At 42.1% G+C, this 13791-nt stretch overlaps 1 protein-coding gene across 30 annotated transcripts in view; it reads right to left on the bottom strand.

Moving 5' to 3' along the window:
- GAPVD1 (GTPase activating protein and VPS9 domains 1) overlaps nucleotides 1-13791 on the bottom strand; it is an 82137-nt gene that overhangs the window by 53118 nt on the left and 15228 nt on the right. For all 30 annotated transcript variants that reach the window (XM_021068642.1, XM_021068720.1, XM_021068631.1 and 27 more), the window contains 3 exons: nucleotides 4359-4576; nucleotides 2450-3293; nucleotides 1557-1643 (listed from right to left, as the gene is read on the bottom strand). In XM_021068642.1, the coding sequence (XP_020924301.1) occupies nucleotides 1557-1643; nucleotides 2450-3293; nucleotides 4359-4543 (1116 nt within the window). In that variant the 5' untranslated portion in view covers nucleotides 4544-4576. The remainder of the gene's footprint in view (nucleotides 1-1556; nucleotides 1644-2449; nucleotides 3294-4358; nucleotides 4577-13791) is intronic.

Genomic DNA, 13791 nt, shown 5'->3' with positions numbered 1-13791 from the left:
TTCCCCTGGAGTTCCCGTCGTGGCGCAGTGGTTAACGAATCCGACTAGGAACATGAGGTTGCGGGTTCGTCCTGCTCTCGCTCATGGGTTAACGATCTGGCGTTGCGTGAGCTGTGGTGTAGGTTGCAGACGCGCTCGGATCCCGCGTTGCTGTGGCTCTGGCGTAGGCGGTGGCTACAGCTCCGATTCAACCCCTAGCCTGGGAACCCCAATATGCCGCGGGAGCGGCCCAAGAATAGCAAAAAGACAAAAAAAAAAAAAAAAAAAAAAAAAAAAATACTTCCCCTTTAAAATAAGGGAAGAAAATTCCGGACTCAGGTGGACAAGCATGCAGAAAATTTTTCTTGAAAATTATATTAAACCTAATATTTAAAAAAATTAAAGTTGACCGGATTCGTTAACCACTGCGCCATGACGGGAACTCCTGTGTGTGTTTTAATTATTTTCAGAAAAGTAAGAAAAACAATTCGATGAAAAAAGGATAATCTTTCCAACAAGAGATACTACATCAATTTCATATCTGTATTGAAAAAAAACCCCACAGGAGTTCCCGTCGTGGTGCAGTGGTTAACGAATCCAACTAGGAACCATGAGGTTGCGGGTTCGGTCCCTGCCTTGCTCAGTGGGTTAACGATCCGGCGTTGCCGTGAGCTGTGGTGTAGGTTGCAGAAGCGGCTCGGATCCCACGTTGCTGTGGCTCTGGCGTAGGCCGGTGGCTACAACTCCGATTAGACCCCTAGCTTGGGAACCTCCATATGCCGCAGAAGCGGCCCAAAGAAATAGCAAAAAGACCAAAAAAAAAAAAAAAAAAAAAAAAAAAAAAAAAAAAAAATCAAATTTAAAAAAATAATCTTAAGGAGTCCCCTTGTGGCATAGCGGGTTTAATCCAGTGTTGTCACTGCAATGGCCCAGGTTGCTCTATGGTGTGAGTTCAGTCCCTGGCCTGGGAACTTGCACATGCCACAGGCGAGGCCAAAAAAATAAATAAAAAATAAAAATAATCTTAATAGCTCTTTGGATCTCATTACAATGGCAACTCTCCAACATTTCTATAAGCAAGAATTAGTAATCTTTGATGACAACTTCCTTTAAATACTGCTGATCCAGGAGTTCCCGCCATGGCTCATCAGAAATGAATCTAACTAGTATCCATGAGGACACAGGTCTGATCCCTGGCCTCGATCAGTAGGTTAAGGATCCAGCGTTGCCATGAGCTGTGGTATAGGTTGCAGACACGGCTGGGATCTGGCATTGATGTGGCTCTGGCATAGGCCAGCAGCTATAGCTCCGATTCGACCCATAGCCTGGGAACCTCCATATGCTGCGGGTGTGGCCCTAAAAAGACAAAAAAAAAAACAAAAAACTGCTGACCCAACATTGTAGGCTGCTGATCCAACACTATCCTCTAGAGCCAAACCAAAGGTAACTCTGAAAAGAATATTTAATTTCCCTATCACATGGGGAAAAGATTTAATAAAGAGTATAGTTAGGTTTGCTAATACTTTAGCAGAACCTTCTATAAACAGCACACCCCATGACATAGTACTCATTCTTACTTTGTCAAATTTGCCAAGGCTGCTCTTTGTCCGGGGATCTCCCTCTTCAGAGCCAGTCATTGCCAACTGCTGCAAGAGGCGGCCAACCTGCAAGCCAGAGCAGAGATGGGAAGACACAGGCTATATATTTACAGAGTCCTCACTTTTCCACTGCATTCTAAAAACCTGTTTCATGAGAATATTCACAACACCTGACCAGCATACAAATAGGATCCCAAATAAAATGTGCACCTTGTCTATATCAGTCTTTACTGTATTTTACTATGTTTAGGTTGAGTTATAAAGAATAAGTAGAGGACTTCCCGTCATGGCTCAGAGGTAATGATCCTGACTAGTACCCATGAGGTCACAGGTTCGACCTCTGGCCTCGCTCAGTGGGTTAAGGATCCAGCGTTGCTGTGACCTGTGGTGTAAGGTAACATATGCAGCTCGGATCCCAAGTTGCTGTGGCTGTGGTGTGTAACCTGGTAGCTGCAGCTCTGATTGGACCCCTAGCCTAAGAAATTCCATATGCCACAGGTTCAGCCCTAAAAAGAAGAAAACAAAAACAGAAGGGCTGTGATCAAGTCTGTGGATCCACCCCAGAAGTCGAAGCTGTCCTTCGTCTTCCACCTGCCATTGCAAACAACAGAGGCCATTCATACCACAGTAAAACATCTAGGAGTTCTCCTGTGGCATAGCAGGTTAAGAATCCAGAGTTGTCACTGCAGCAGTTTGGGTCACTGCTGTGGCTTGGGTTGGATCCCTGGCCCAGGAACTTCCATATGCTGTAGGTGCAGCCCCCTCCAAAACAAGATAATAACAATGTCATCATATTTCCTGTTTCTGCTCCTACTGCCCAATTCACTGATTTTAAACTGAATGCCACATGAATAACAATAGCAAAGGCATACCTGCATCAGATTAAATCTTGCCACCTCATTAATAGGAGCATCGGATATTATTCCATACTGTTCTGGATTGACCACTGCAGGACAAATGAAGCAGGCCAAAAGGAGATCAGTACACATTGCCCTGACCTCCCCGACTTCCAGTCTATCTACACAGGAGAGAGTTTTGTACATCTGTGACACGATCCACCTCAAACTATGAGGAAAGCAGTACGTGTTCTGCTTGAGATAACCAATAAATTTGTTCACCAAAGCCACTAGTTTGGCTTCATTGGACTCTACCATCTCTTGAACTTTTTGCCTGAATCTCTCTGAGCCTTTCTCGCCAAAGAGTTTTTCCTGTTGTGAGGGGGAGAACCTCTCAATCAGCTTGTTTGGATCTGTTTCCAGGTGATCTTCATCTTCCACAAGCAGCTGCATGATTGGCTCATGTAAAGTAGCTGTGAGGAAAAGTTTGGCAGAAAACAGTCCTTCAGAAAAAAGTTTAAATAAGATGCTGAAGGCACAAGTTCCTCTCCTCAAAAGCCGCCTAGGGTTGTCACTTTCTTTAAGTTCAAATTCAATCAAGTATCTCAAAACTTGAAGGAGGTAGCTTTCATCTTCCTGCATGATGCAGTTGCCATAGAGAGAGGTAAAAACTGTGTAAATGACACTTTGTGTGTTCTCCTGATTAAGTTTCTCTCCAGCCACCAAAGAGGAGGCAATAAGACGAGGATTTTCCCTTAATCGACTCAAGAATTCTCCATAAGCAGTCTCCTGAAACCCCAATTGCTTATATCCATCCACAAACTGTGTATCTTCCAAAATCTTGGCATGTTGGCAACATTCAGCAGGGGAAGCTTCAGCACTAAAAAAAAACGAGCAAACGAGCAAAACAATAAAATTAACAACAATAATAATATCTAACACATATACTCTACAGAAACATGGAAATGTGAGTTGGTTATAGTCCCAGCGATGAGATCACTCGGAATTGCTGAAATCTTTTAGACCACCTGTATCTGCATGTGTGAAGAAAGTCAAAACCAAAAAGTATAACAAAGGATGAGTTCTTCATATTAAAACAGGTTCAGTGAAAAGTAAAAAGAAGTAACCATTATTCTGGTTCCTATCATCAAAGATTAGTCCTGTCTCTTTTTGAACGTCACATAAATGGAATCATAGAGTATATACTCTTCTTTTCTCAACAGAGCACCACTATTCCCAGAATTAAAAACTGCCTCTTGGAACAACAGAACAATGGGGTATTAAAACGGTGAAAAACAAGGTTTCTAAAACTAAAAAGTAGCTATACAGGAGTTCCCATTGTGGTGCAGTGGAAACGAATCCAACTAGGAGCCACGAGGTTGCAGGTTCGATCCCTGGCCTCGCTCAGTGGGTTAAGGATCCAGCGTTGCCATGAGCTGTGGTGTAGGCACAGACTTGGCTAGGTTCCCGCATTGCTGTGGCTGTGGTGTAGGGGTCCAACTGGATCCCTAGCCTGGCAACCTTCATATGCTGCGGGTCCGGCCCTAAAAAGACAAAAAGACAAAAAAACAAAAAAAAAAGTAGATATACAATAACAAAACATGAAAACATATATTATTAAATGATATTAGAAGAAAAGCAGAACACAAGATAATTTACTCTCTACAATAACAAAATGTTATACATAATACCAAGAAACAAAATTAATTGGTGTAGCATAAAATATTAATGCTAAATTTTTAATTCTCTACAACAGTGCTTAGGTTAATGTAGGTTAATCAGTAAACAAAATAAGCAAAGACTCACCACTGTCATGCTGATTTAAACTATCCCAAACCATGCACCTTGTTGGGAAGAGATTTATTTGCAGTTGGCAGTTACATAACTGCTACAAGCAGAAATACGGTGGTTCATAAAATTTAAGACCTCAAAACCTTTCCTTTACCTGGTTATGATAAGCCGATCCAAATTAATTCTCTGTTGCTTAGCGATCCACGCGGTACGATACAACTTTTCGGCTGTCTTAAGTACATCTGCATTAAGCCTCTGAATGAGCTGTTTCTCAGAGTTTACGTATAAGCGTTCCTGCTTCAGGTGATGGGCCAGAGTATGAATATCTAGCTTCACCATCTTCAAATGTGGAAAAGGTACAAATGTTGATCACTAAAAGTAAAAAGAAAAGAAAGGTTGTCTGTTTTGTTTTGGCTGTGCTTGAGCATGTGGAAGTTCCCAGGCCAGAGGCAGAATCCAAGCCACCTATGCCACAGCTGCAACAATGCTGGATCCTTAATCGACTGCAATGGGCTGTGCTGGGCTGGGGATGGAACCGGCACCTCCACAGAGACAAGCCAGATCATTAACCCACTGCTCCACCATGGGAACTCCTTCCAGCCTTTTTTATAAAAGCACTTGGGTGAGTTCCTATTGTGGCTCAGTGGTTAAGATCCGGACTAGTATCCATGAGGATGCAGGTTGGATCCCTGGCCCGGCTCAGTAGGTTAAGGATCTGGTGTTGTCACAAGCTGTGCTATAGTCTCAGATGTGGCTTTGATCTGGCATTGCTGTGGCTGTAACTGCGATTTGACCCTAGCCTGGGAACTTCCATATGTCCTAAAATGATGACAAAAAAAAAAAAAAAAAAAAAAAAAAAAGCACTTGGCACTACCCAACATTATATTATATGCATATTTATCACACTTAGAGTATGGCTTCCCCACTAAAAGGCAAGGGCCACTGATGCTAAGGTTTACCTGTTTTGCTCACTTCATAACTGTAATTTCAGGGCTGAAGAGAGGGCCTGAAGAGAGCTGAGTAAGTATTTGCCAAAGGAATGAATGAAATCACACAATTCTTGTTTATCTAGTAGCTAAACAAACTGATATAAATAGCACACATATTTTAAAGCATTATTAGTTAAGCTATACCCTTGAAACTAGAACGCCTGCCAGACCGCAACTGTTTTAAATCAGCAAAAGCAGTGTGGCCCAGATAGAATACAATGTTGTGTTCAGACAGCAGAAAGTCATTAAGTTAGAAAAACGCTTCTGATTAAGAATTAAACATTCCTGAGGAACAAAAACCAAGCATAACTCTCCAAGACTTCAGACAATATTACAAAGTTACAGTAATCAAGACAGTGCAGTATTGGTACCGGTATTGGTTCCAGACCAATGGAACAGAATAGAGAACCCAGAAATAAACCCCTAGACACCTGTGGTCAATTAATTTTCAACAAAAGAGGCAAGAATATGAAATGGGAAAAAGTCTCTTCAGCAAGTGGTGCTGGGAAAACTGGACAGTTGCATGAAAATCAATGAAACTAGAACACATCCTCACACTATGCACAACAATAAACTCAAAATAGCTTAAAGACTTAAACATAAGACACCATAAAACTCCTAGGAGAGAACATAGGCAAAACATTCTCTGACATCAATCATATAAATATTTTCTTAGGTCAGTCTCCCAAGGCAATAGAAATAAAAACAAAAATAAACCAATCCGAGTTGCTGTGGCTGTGGTGTAGGCCAGCTCTGATTCAACCCCTAGCCTGGGAACTTCCATATGATGTGGGTGCAGCCCTAAAAAGACAAAAAAATAAAATAAAAACTACAGTGAGGTACCACCTCACACTGGTCAGAATGGCCATCATTAGTAAGTCTAAAGTAACAAATGCTGGAGAGGGTGTGGAGAAAAAGGGACCCTCCTACACTGCTGATGAGAATGTAAATTGGTACAACAACTAAGGAAAACAGTATGGAGGTACCTCAGAAAACTAAATATAGAAACTACCATATGACCTAGCAACCCCACTCCTGGGCATATATCCAGACAAAACTTTCACTAAAAAACATACATGCATCCCTATGTTCACTGCAGCACTAGTCACAATAGCCAAGACATGGAGACAACCTAAACATCCAACGACAGATAAACGGATTGAGAAGAGGTGGTACAGAGAGTGCCCATTGTGGCTCAGTGGTTAACGAATCCGACTAGGAAACATGAGGTTGCGGGTTCGATCCCTGGCCTTGCTCAGAGGGTTAAGGATCTGGCATTGCTGTGGCTGTGGCGAAGGCCGGCAGCCAATTCAACCCCTAGCCTGGAAACCTCCACATGCTGTGGTGTGGCCCTAAAAAGCAAAAAAAAAAAAAAAAATCTGGTGTTGTCACTGCTGTGGCACGGGTTCAATCCCTGGCTCAGGAACTCTGCATGCCACAGGTGCAGCCAAAAAAAGAAGAAAAGAAAAAAGAAAGGAAAGAAAAAGAATAAAACATCATGATCCTATACTTGAAAGTTGCTATGAAACAAAAGCTTTAAACATTCTCACCATAATACCAAGAAAACGGTAATTATGTGAGGTGAAGAATGTACTAATCTTACCGTGGTAAACATTTTGCAGTATATGTATATCAAATCAATATATGCCTTAAACTTACACAATGTTTGATGTTAATTATACTTCAATAAAGTTGGGGGGAAAAACGTTGTCCCAGTCAGATTCATAAGTGACCTTAATGGATTTATTTAGAATTTATACGAAACAATTTGCAGTAAATTCAGATTCTTAAAGAGGCTGACCACCTAGACAACAGAACTCTCAATATGTTTAGAGATCCAATGAAAACGTGTCATATATATTAAATAAATATTTTGGTGCTAAAACCAAAAAAGAAAAAAAAAGAGAATTAAACATTATGGTGGAAGAGAGAAATATACTCAAAACCATCCTATTCAAAGAAATAGATTCAACAACTTGAAGTTTGATTTCAGAAATGTTTAAACTTTCTTTTATTTTAATCAACTACTGATGACTAGGAAAGTTTCAGATAGTATCATCTAACCTGAATTCAACTGCTTTCAGAAAACACTTTCTTATACCTTATCAATTCCCTAGCAAATGCTGCAAAGCTATTATTCCAAATCTCCTGTATTAAATCCTCAGACTGCTTTCCTCTCAAAAGGCTGAAATACGTCTACCTCATCAAGATGATTCACTATTAAGTTAGTCACAAAAACATGAGGATGCGGGTTTCATCCCTGGCCTCACTCAGTCGGTCGGGGATCCAGCATTACCCTGAGCTGTGGTGTAGTTTGCAGATGTGGCTCGGACCCCATGCTGCTGCGGCATAGCCTGGCAGCTGCAGCTACGACTCAACCCCTAGCCTGGAAACCTCCATATGACTTGGGTGCAGCCCTAAAAAGAAAAAAAAAAAAGTGGTGACATACATATACAATCTTATTATACATATATAATCTTATTAACTCAGCCTATAGAAAACACCTATGACTTTGTAGACTTCCATGTGGGAATTCTAACATCCTCTAGGGGGCTCTAAATCCACAGACTATGAACAGCATCATTGAACAAATGGTTTTAATTATGAGGAAGTATTCTGGTTATGACAACAGTACTGAAATGCTTCATTAATTAGTTCTGTTACCTTGGGTACATAATGCATATTCTCTGAACCTAAGAATTTTTTTCATCCATAAAACGTGGACACATCTACATTTATTTTGTGCCTAGAATGAGCAACATGTTAGGTACTAGGATACAAAAAAGGTTAAAATCTTGTATGTATCCTCGAGGGCCTTCTAATCTAGTAGAAAGAGGCAGACTTGCAAGCAAATGGCTGCCCAAACATGTTATGGGAATTATGCTGGAAGATTTGTACAATGGAAAATAAGGATGAAAGAGAGTGACTGAGGAGTTAGGTACCTGTGCCTACACTTAAAAGACAAGTTTTTGGAGTTCCCATTGTGGCTCAGCAGAAACGAAATCGGACTAGGAACCATGAGGTTTCGGGTTCAACCCCTGGCCTCGCTCCGTGGGTTAAGGATCTGGTATTGCCATGAGCTATGGTATAACTCTGGCAGTAAGGAAAACGGTGAGGAGGTGGGAATGGAACTGGATGAAGGAAGACTAAGAAATTGTTGATAACAATGGGAAGAACAGGACAAACCTGAGAGATACTGGGAGGTAGAAAATACAAGACTTGCTCTCTCCTACACATGGGCAAGGTGAGGTAGAAGTTTCCAGCTCTAGGGACAAGGGCTGGTGGTGGTATTATTCACCACAATTGAGTATTATATGAAACTTGTGCCTGGTATGTTTCTAAGAACTTTACACACTTAATCTTCATAATATCCCTCTGAGCCAGGTGCTTTGTAACAAAGAAACCTGAGGCTCAGGGATGCTGAGTAACCTGCAAGGCCGCTCAGGTGAGAGGCGACAGAGCCAGTAAACTATTATTAGTACTACCCCAGATCTCTGCAAAAATGACTCAGGAATCTTGCAGCTACACAGAAGAATATCTTTTCTTTTTTGTCTTTTTAGGGCCTCACCGTGGCATATGGAGATTCCCAGGTTAGGGGGTCTAATCAGAGCTGTAGCTGCCGGCCTACACCACAGCTCATGGCAACGCCGGATCCTTAACCCACTGAGCAAGGCCAGGGATGGAACCTGCTACCTCATGGTTTCTAGTCAGATTCGTTTCCACTGTGCCACGACAAGAATTCCATTTTTTCTTTTTTTTTTAAGAATATCTTTTCTTTAAGAGACGCGTGCTCAAGCGTGTAGAAGTAAAGCGTTAGGGTGTCTAGAACTCACGAGCACCTGGTTCAAAAATATTAAAAGATTTTTAAAATTAAGCAAAATGTAAACAACGTCCAATCTGGTTGGTGGGTATATGGTGATCATTGTACTATCCTTCAACAGTTTCTGTATATTAGAAATTTTCCATAATAAAATGACAGAGGAAAATCTTCTAGAATTCTCAAACCATACCCTTCTTGCTGCCTTAACATAATTTAATTTGACAATTACTGACTTCTTTTGGAACCTAGCCAGGTCGCCTAATCTCAAGGAGCTCAGAGTCTAGTTACAATTGAAATACTGTTCAAGACAGGATACATAAAGTGTTTCCAATGAAAGAGCAAAATATGAACCAATTTATGCAGTTTAGAAATTAAAACTGTCAAGTATAGCTTCATCTAAAAATTAACACATGAAAGTAATGTTCTATCTAATCTAAACAAGAATTCAGCTTCTAAAATGTTTAACTGGGAGTTCCCGTCGTGGTGCAGTGACTAGGAACCATGAGGTTGCGGGTTCAATCCCTGGCCTTGCTCAGTGGGTTAAGGATCTGGCGTTGCCGTGAGCTGTAGTATAGGTTGCAGACGTGGCTCGGATCCCGAGTTGCTGTGGCTCTGGTGTAGGCCAGCAGCTACAGCTCTGATTGGACCCCTAGCCTGGGAACCTCCATATGCCATGGGAGTGGCCCTAGAAAAGTCACAAAGACAATAAATAAATACATACATACATACATACATAAATACATAAAGCCCAGAACACCAGATAACCTTGGTGAGCATCTTCTTTTTCTTTTTCTTTTTTTCCTTTTTAGGGCCGCACCTGCGGCATATGGATGTTCCCAGGCTAGGGGTCAAATCAGAGCTACAGTTGCTGGCCTAAGATACAGCCACAGCAACTCAGGATCCAAGCCATGTCTGCAACCTATGCCACAGCTTGTGGCAACGCTGGATCCTTAACCCACTGATTGAGGTTAGGGATCAAACCTGAATCCTCATGGATACCTGCAGGGTTCTTAACCCGCTGAGCCACGACTCTGGCATTTTCTTTCTTAAATCAAGTTCCATTAGACTATATGAACTTCTACCCCTTTGCTGCAGTTATGCACTACAGTCTCCCTCCTCCAGTGATCATTTGACTCCACCAAGACTTTCAAGCCATGAATCTCACTACCTTTTGACTAACCTTCACCCCTTTTCCTTCTCTTCTGTGTCCCTGCTATCATAAACCCCATGGTCAATCACGATGATCACTTGCTGAATACACTCTCAACTTGCCCCTCTCGCTCAACTAAATCCCAGTTAAATCCAATGCTCTGCCTACTCCCAGTTTACACCTGTGGAAGAGAAAACCAACACACACTACCATGCTAATATCACTCTAAATTCATGATCACAAACCCTGTATATATATGAGGAGTTCCCACTGAGGCACTGAGGGTTAAGAACCTAGCCGCAGCAGCTCAGGTCATGTGGAGGCGTAGGTTCAACTGCTGGCCAGGAAAGTGGGTTAAAGGATCCAGCACCTCGGCTACAGCCTAAGTTGCATCTGCAGCTTGAATTCAGTCCCTGGCCCAGGAACTTCCATATGCCATGGGCGTGGCCATAAAAACCATACAAAAAACCCTCTATGGGCCCTTCCTGATGGGGGACACACACACTATTACTTCCCCAGTCCATCCACCACTCCTCTACTCTCCCAGGCAACAAACAAATTCATACCATTCTCTCTCCTCAAATCTCCAACTTCTTCCCCTCTCATTATTCTCGGCTCCTTGCCACCTACTTCCCTGAGGAAAATGAAGAAAAGATTTTCCACAGGCTCTCTGCTTTAGTCCTTACTTCCAGCCTCCTCTTAACACAGCAGCCAGAGTGAATCTGTGAAAGTCTCGGTCAAATCATCTCTCTCCTGCACTCAAAATCCTCCAAAAGCTTCTTTTCTTGGCTTTCCATGGTCTACCTCCATCCCTCTGAACCTCTCTGACCTCACTTCCTATTCCCAGAAGACCATATAACTTACAATCCAAACCAGGACACTACTGGGAGTAAAAGTGGACAGTATTAATAATTTCATCAAGGAGTTCCCGTCGTGGCGCAGTGGTTAACAAATCCGACTAGGAACCATGAGGTTGCGGGTTCGATCCCTGCCCTTGCTCAGTGGGTTAACGATCCGGCGTTGCTGTGAGCTGTGGTGTAGGTTGCAGACGTGGCTCGGATCCCGAGTTGCTGTGGCTCTGGCGTAGACTGGTGGCTACAGCTCCGATTCGACCCCTAGCCTGGGAACCTCCATATGCCGCGGGAGCGGCCCAAGAAATAGCTAAAAAGACCAAATAAATAAATAAATAAATAATTTCATCAAGACAAGAGATATAATCAAGGACATATGACCACTCTCTTACCAGATCCCTCATTCATTCTGCTCCAGACATATTCTCAAACATGCCAGGCATACTTCCACCCCAGTACCTTTGCACTTGCTCACCACCCAGGTCTCCTACTTCCTTTAGGCCTTTTTTTCTTTTTTTTTTTTTTTTTTTGTCTTTTTAGGGTCATACACTTGGCATATGGAGGTTCCCAGGCTAGGGGCTCAAATCAAAGCTTCAGCTACTGGGCTACACCACAGCCACAGCAATGCAGGATCTGAGACGCATCTGCGACCTATGCCACAGCTCACGGCAATGCCAGATCCTTAACCCACTGAGCGAGGCCAGGGGTTGAACCTGCAACCTCATGGATACTAGTCAGATTTGTTTCCGCTGAGTTACAACAGGAACTCCTATTTCCTTTAGGTCTTTATCAAGAGTCATCTTCTTCAATGAAGTCTTGGCCACCCTACCTAAAATTCCAACCCCGACCCTGCCACACACTCACATTACCTCTCCCTACTTTAGTTTTTCTTGTTAGCACTGGTCATACTATACATCCCAGTTATTTGTCTTATGTGTTGACCATCTCCCCAAGAAAATGTAAACTCCCTAAGAGGAGGGATTTTTGCCTAATTTGCTCCCTACTCTACTCACAATGACTAGAATAGAACCCATCACATCACAAGCATTCAGTACACATTTGCTAAATGAATATATGAATGAAAGATATTTCAATAACATATTCATGCTAAAAACCTCGTAAGCAGAGGTAGAAATACATAGGAAGAACATGTATGCAGGGTTTTTTGTTTGTTTTTTCTTTTTTTGGCTGCCCCATGGAGTTCCTGGGCCAGGAATCAGATCCAAGCTGCAGTTTTGACCTACACCATAGCTGCTGCAATGCCAGATCCTTTAACCCACTGTGCTAGCCGGGGATCAAGTCTGCATCCTGGCACCACAGAGATGCTGCCCTCAAACCCGCAGCATACAGAAGTTCCCAGGCTAGGCGTCAAATCAGAGCTGCAGTTGCCAGCCTAGGCCATAGCCACAGCAAGGCCAGATCTGAATTCCATCTGCAACCTACACCATAACTCACAGCAATGCCAGGTTCTTGACCCACTAAATGAGGCCAAAGGCTCAAACCCACATCCTCATGGATACTAGTTGGGTTAATTTCTGCTGAGACACAATGGGAACGGCATTATGTAGTTTTTGATGGATAGGAAAAGAAAAAGTAAACACTATGAAACTATCAATAAAAGCTAACTAAAGTAAGCATACTATGGGGTTCCTGTCGTGGCTCAGCAGCAATGAACCCGACTAGTATCCATGAGGACATGGGTTCGATCCCTGGCCTCACTCAGGAGGTTAAGGATCCAGTGGCGTCATGAGCTGTGGTACAGGTTGCAAAGTGGCTGGGATCCCACATTGCTATGGCTGTCGTGTAGGGTGGCAGCCACAGCTCCGATTCGACCCCTAGCCTGAGAACTTCCATGTGCCCAGGTGCAGCACTAGAAAGACAAAAAAAAATAAAGTAAGCATATTGTACTAAAAACATTAAAAATACTATTTGGGAGTTTCATGAAAGACTTAAAGGAAAAATCAAAGTGCTCAAAATTTATACTTATTCCTTACTTCTTAGAGGATAATTTCCAAACTCCTTAGCCTAATGTTCAAGGGCCAGTCTTGCCCTAACCCTCACCTCCAGTCCTATCTCACATTATTTCCCTATATAACCCCTCCATCCCAGCAAACCTGCCTTTTCATTTTTATTTTCAATTCACTTTTATGTTTATATTTACATCATCTTATTTGCCTGTTCTAATTTCCAAGGCCTAGCTCAATAAAACTGTCCTTCCCAAGCAGAGTCTGACCCCAGTAATAAATTCCAACTCTGAACTCTTAAAGCATTGCTTATCCATACCACTAAATTGGATAAATGAGGAGTTCCCATTTATTTTCATCTTTAATGTCGACATTTTGTTGACATTATTTTAATTTTTATTTTCATCTTTAATGTCTACATTTGGTTCTTCCAGCAAGAATGAAGGCTTCCCTCAAAAGATGAGAACACCTCTTCGATCTATGTATTCCCAACCCCCAATAACATGGCCAAACACAAGAAATTCTCATATCTCTTTGCTAAAGCAAGTTGCCCAGAGAAAAAGAATTTTTAACGTTAGGCACATTTCACGATAATAAACAGAATTATTTTCCTAAAATTTGCAAGCATCTTCAAAGTTAGATAATGAGTGGCCAAAAAATGAATGAAAATTTACAATATTAAGCTCAGGGCTACTTATCACATTTTCTACAAAAATAAAATCGATTATGCTCATGCATGTTAGGTCAGGTTTTAAACTTTTCAATTCGCCTTACGAGGACTTATCCCTAAGACCCCAGCAGGGAGAGTTCAGT

This window comes from Sus scrofa, chromosome 1 (assembly GCF_000003025.6).
Source record: "Sus scrofa isolate TJ Tabasco breed Duroc chromosome 1, Sscrofa11.1, whole genome shotgun sequence".
NCBI classification, from domain to species: domain Eukaryota; kingdom Metazoa; phylum Chordata; class Mammalia; order Artiodactyla; family Suidae; genus Sus; species Sus scrofa.
Note: the sequence above shows the minus strand (reverse complement) of the source record. Positions and strands in the feature narration are given on the sequence as shown.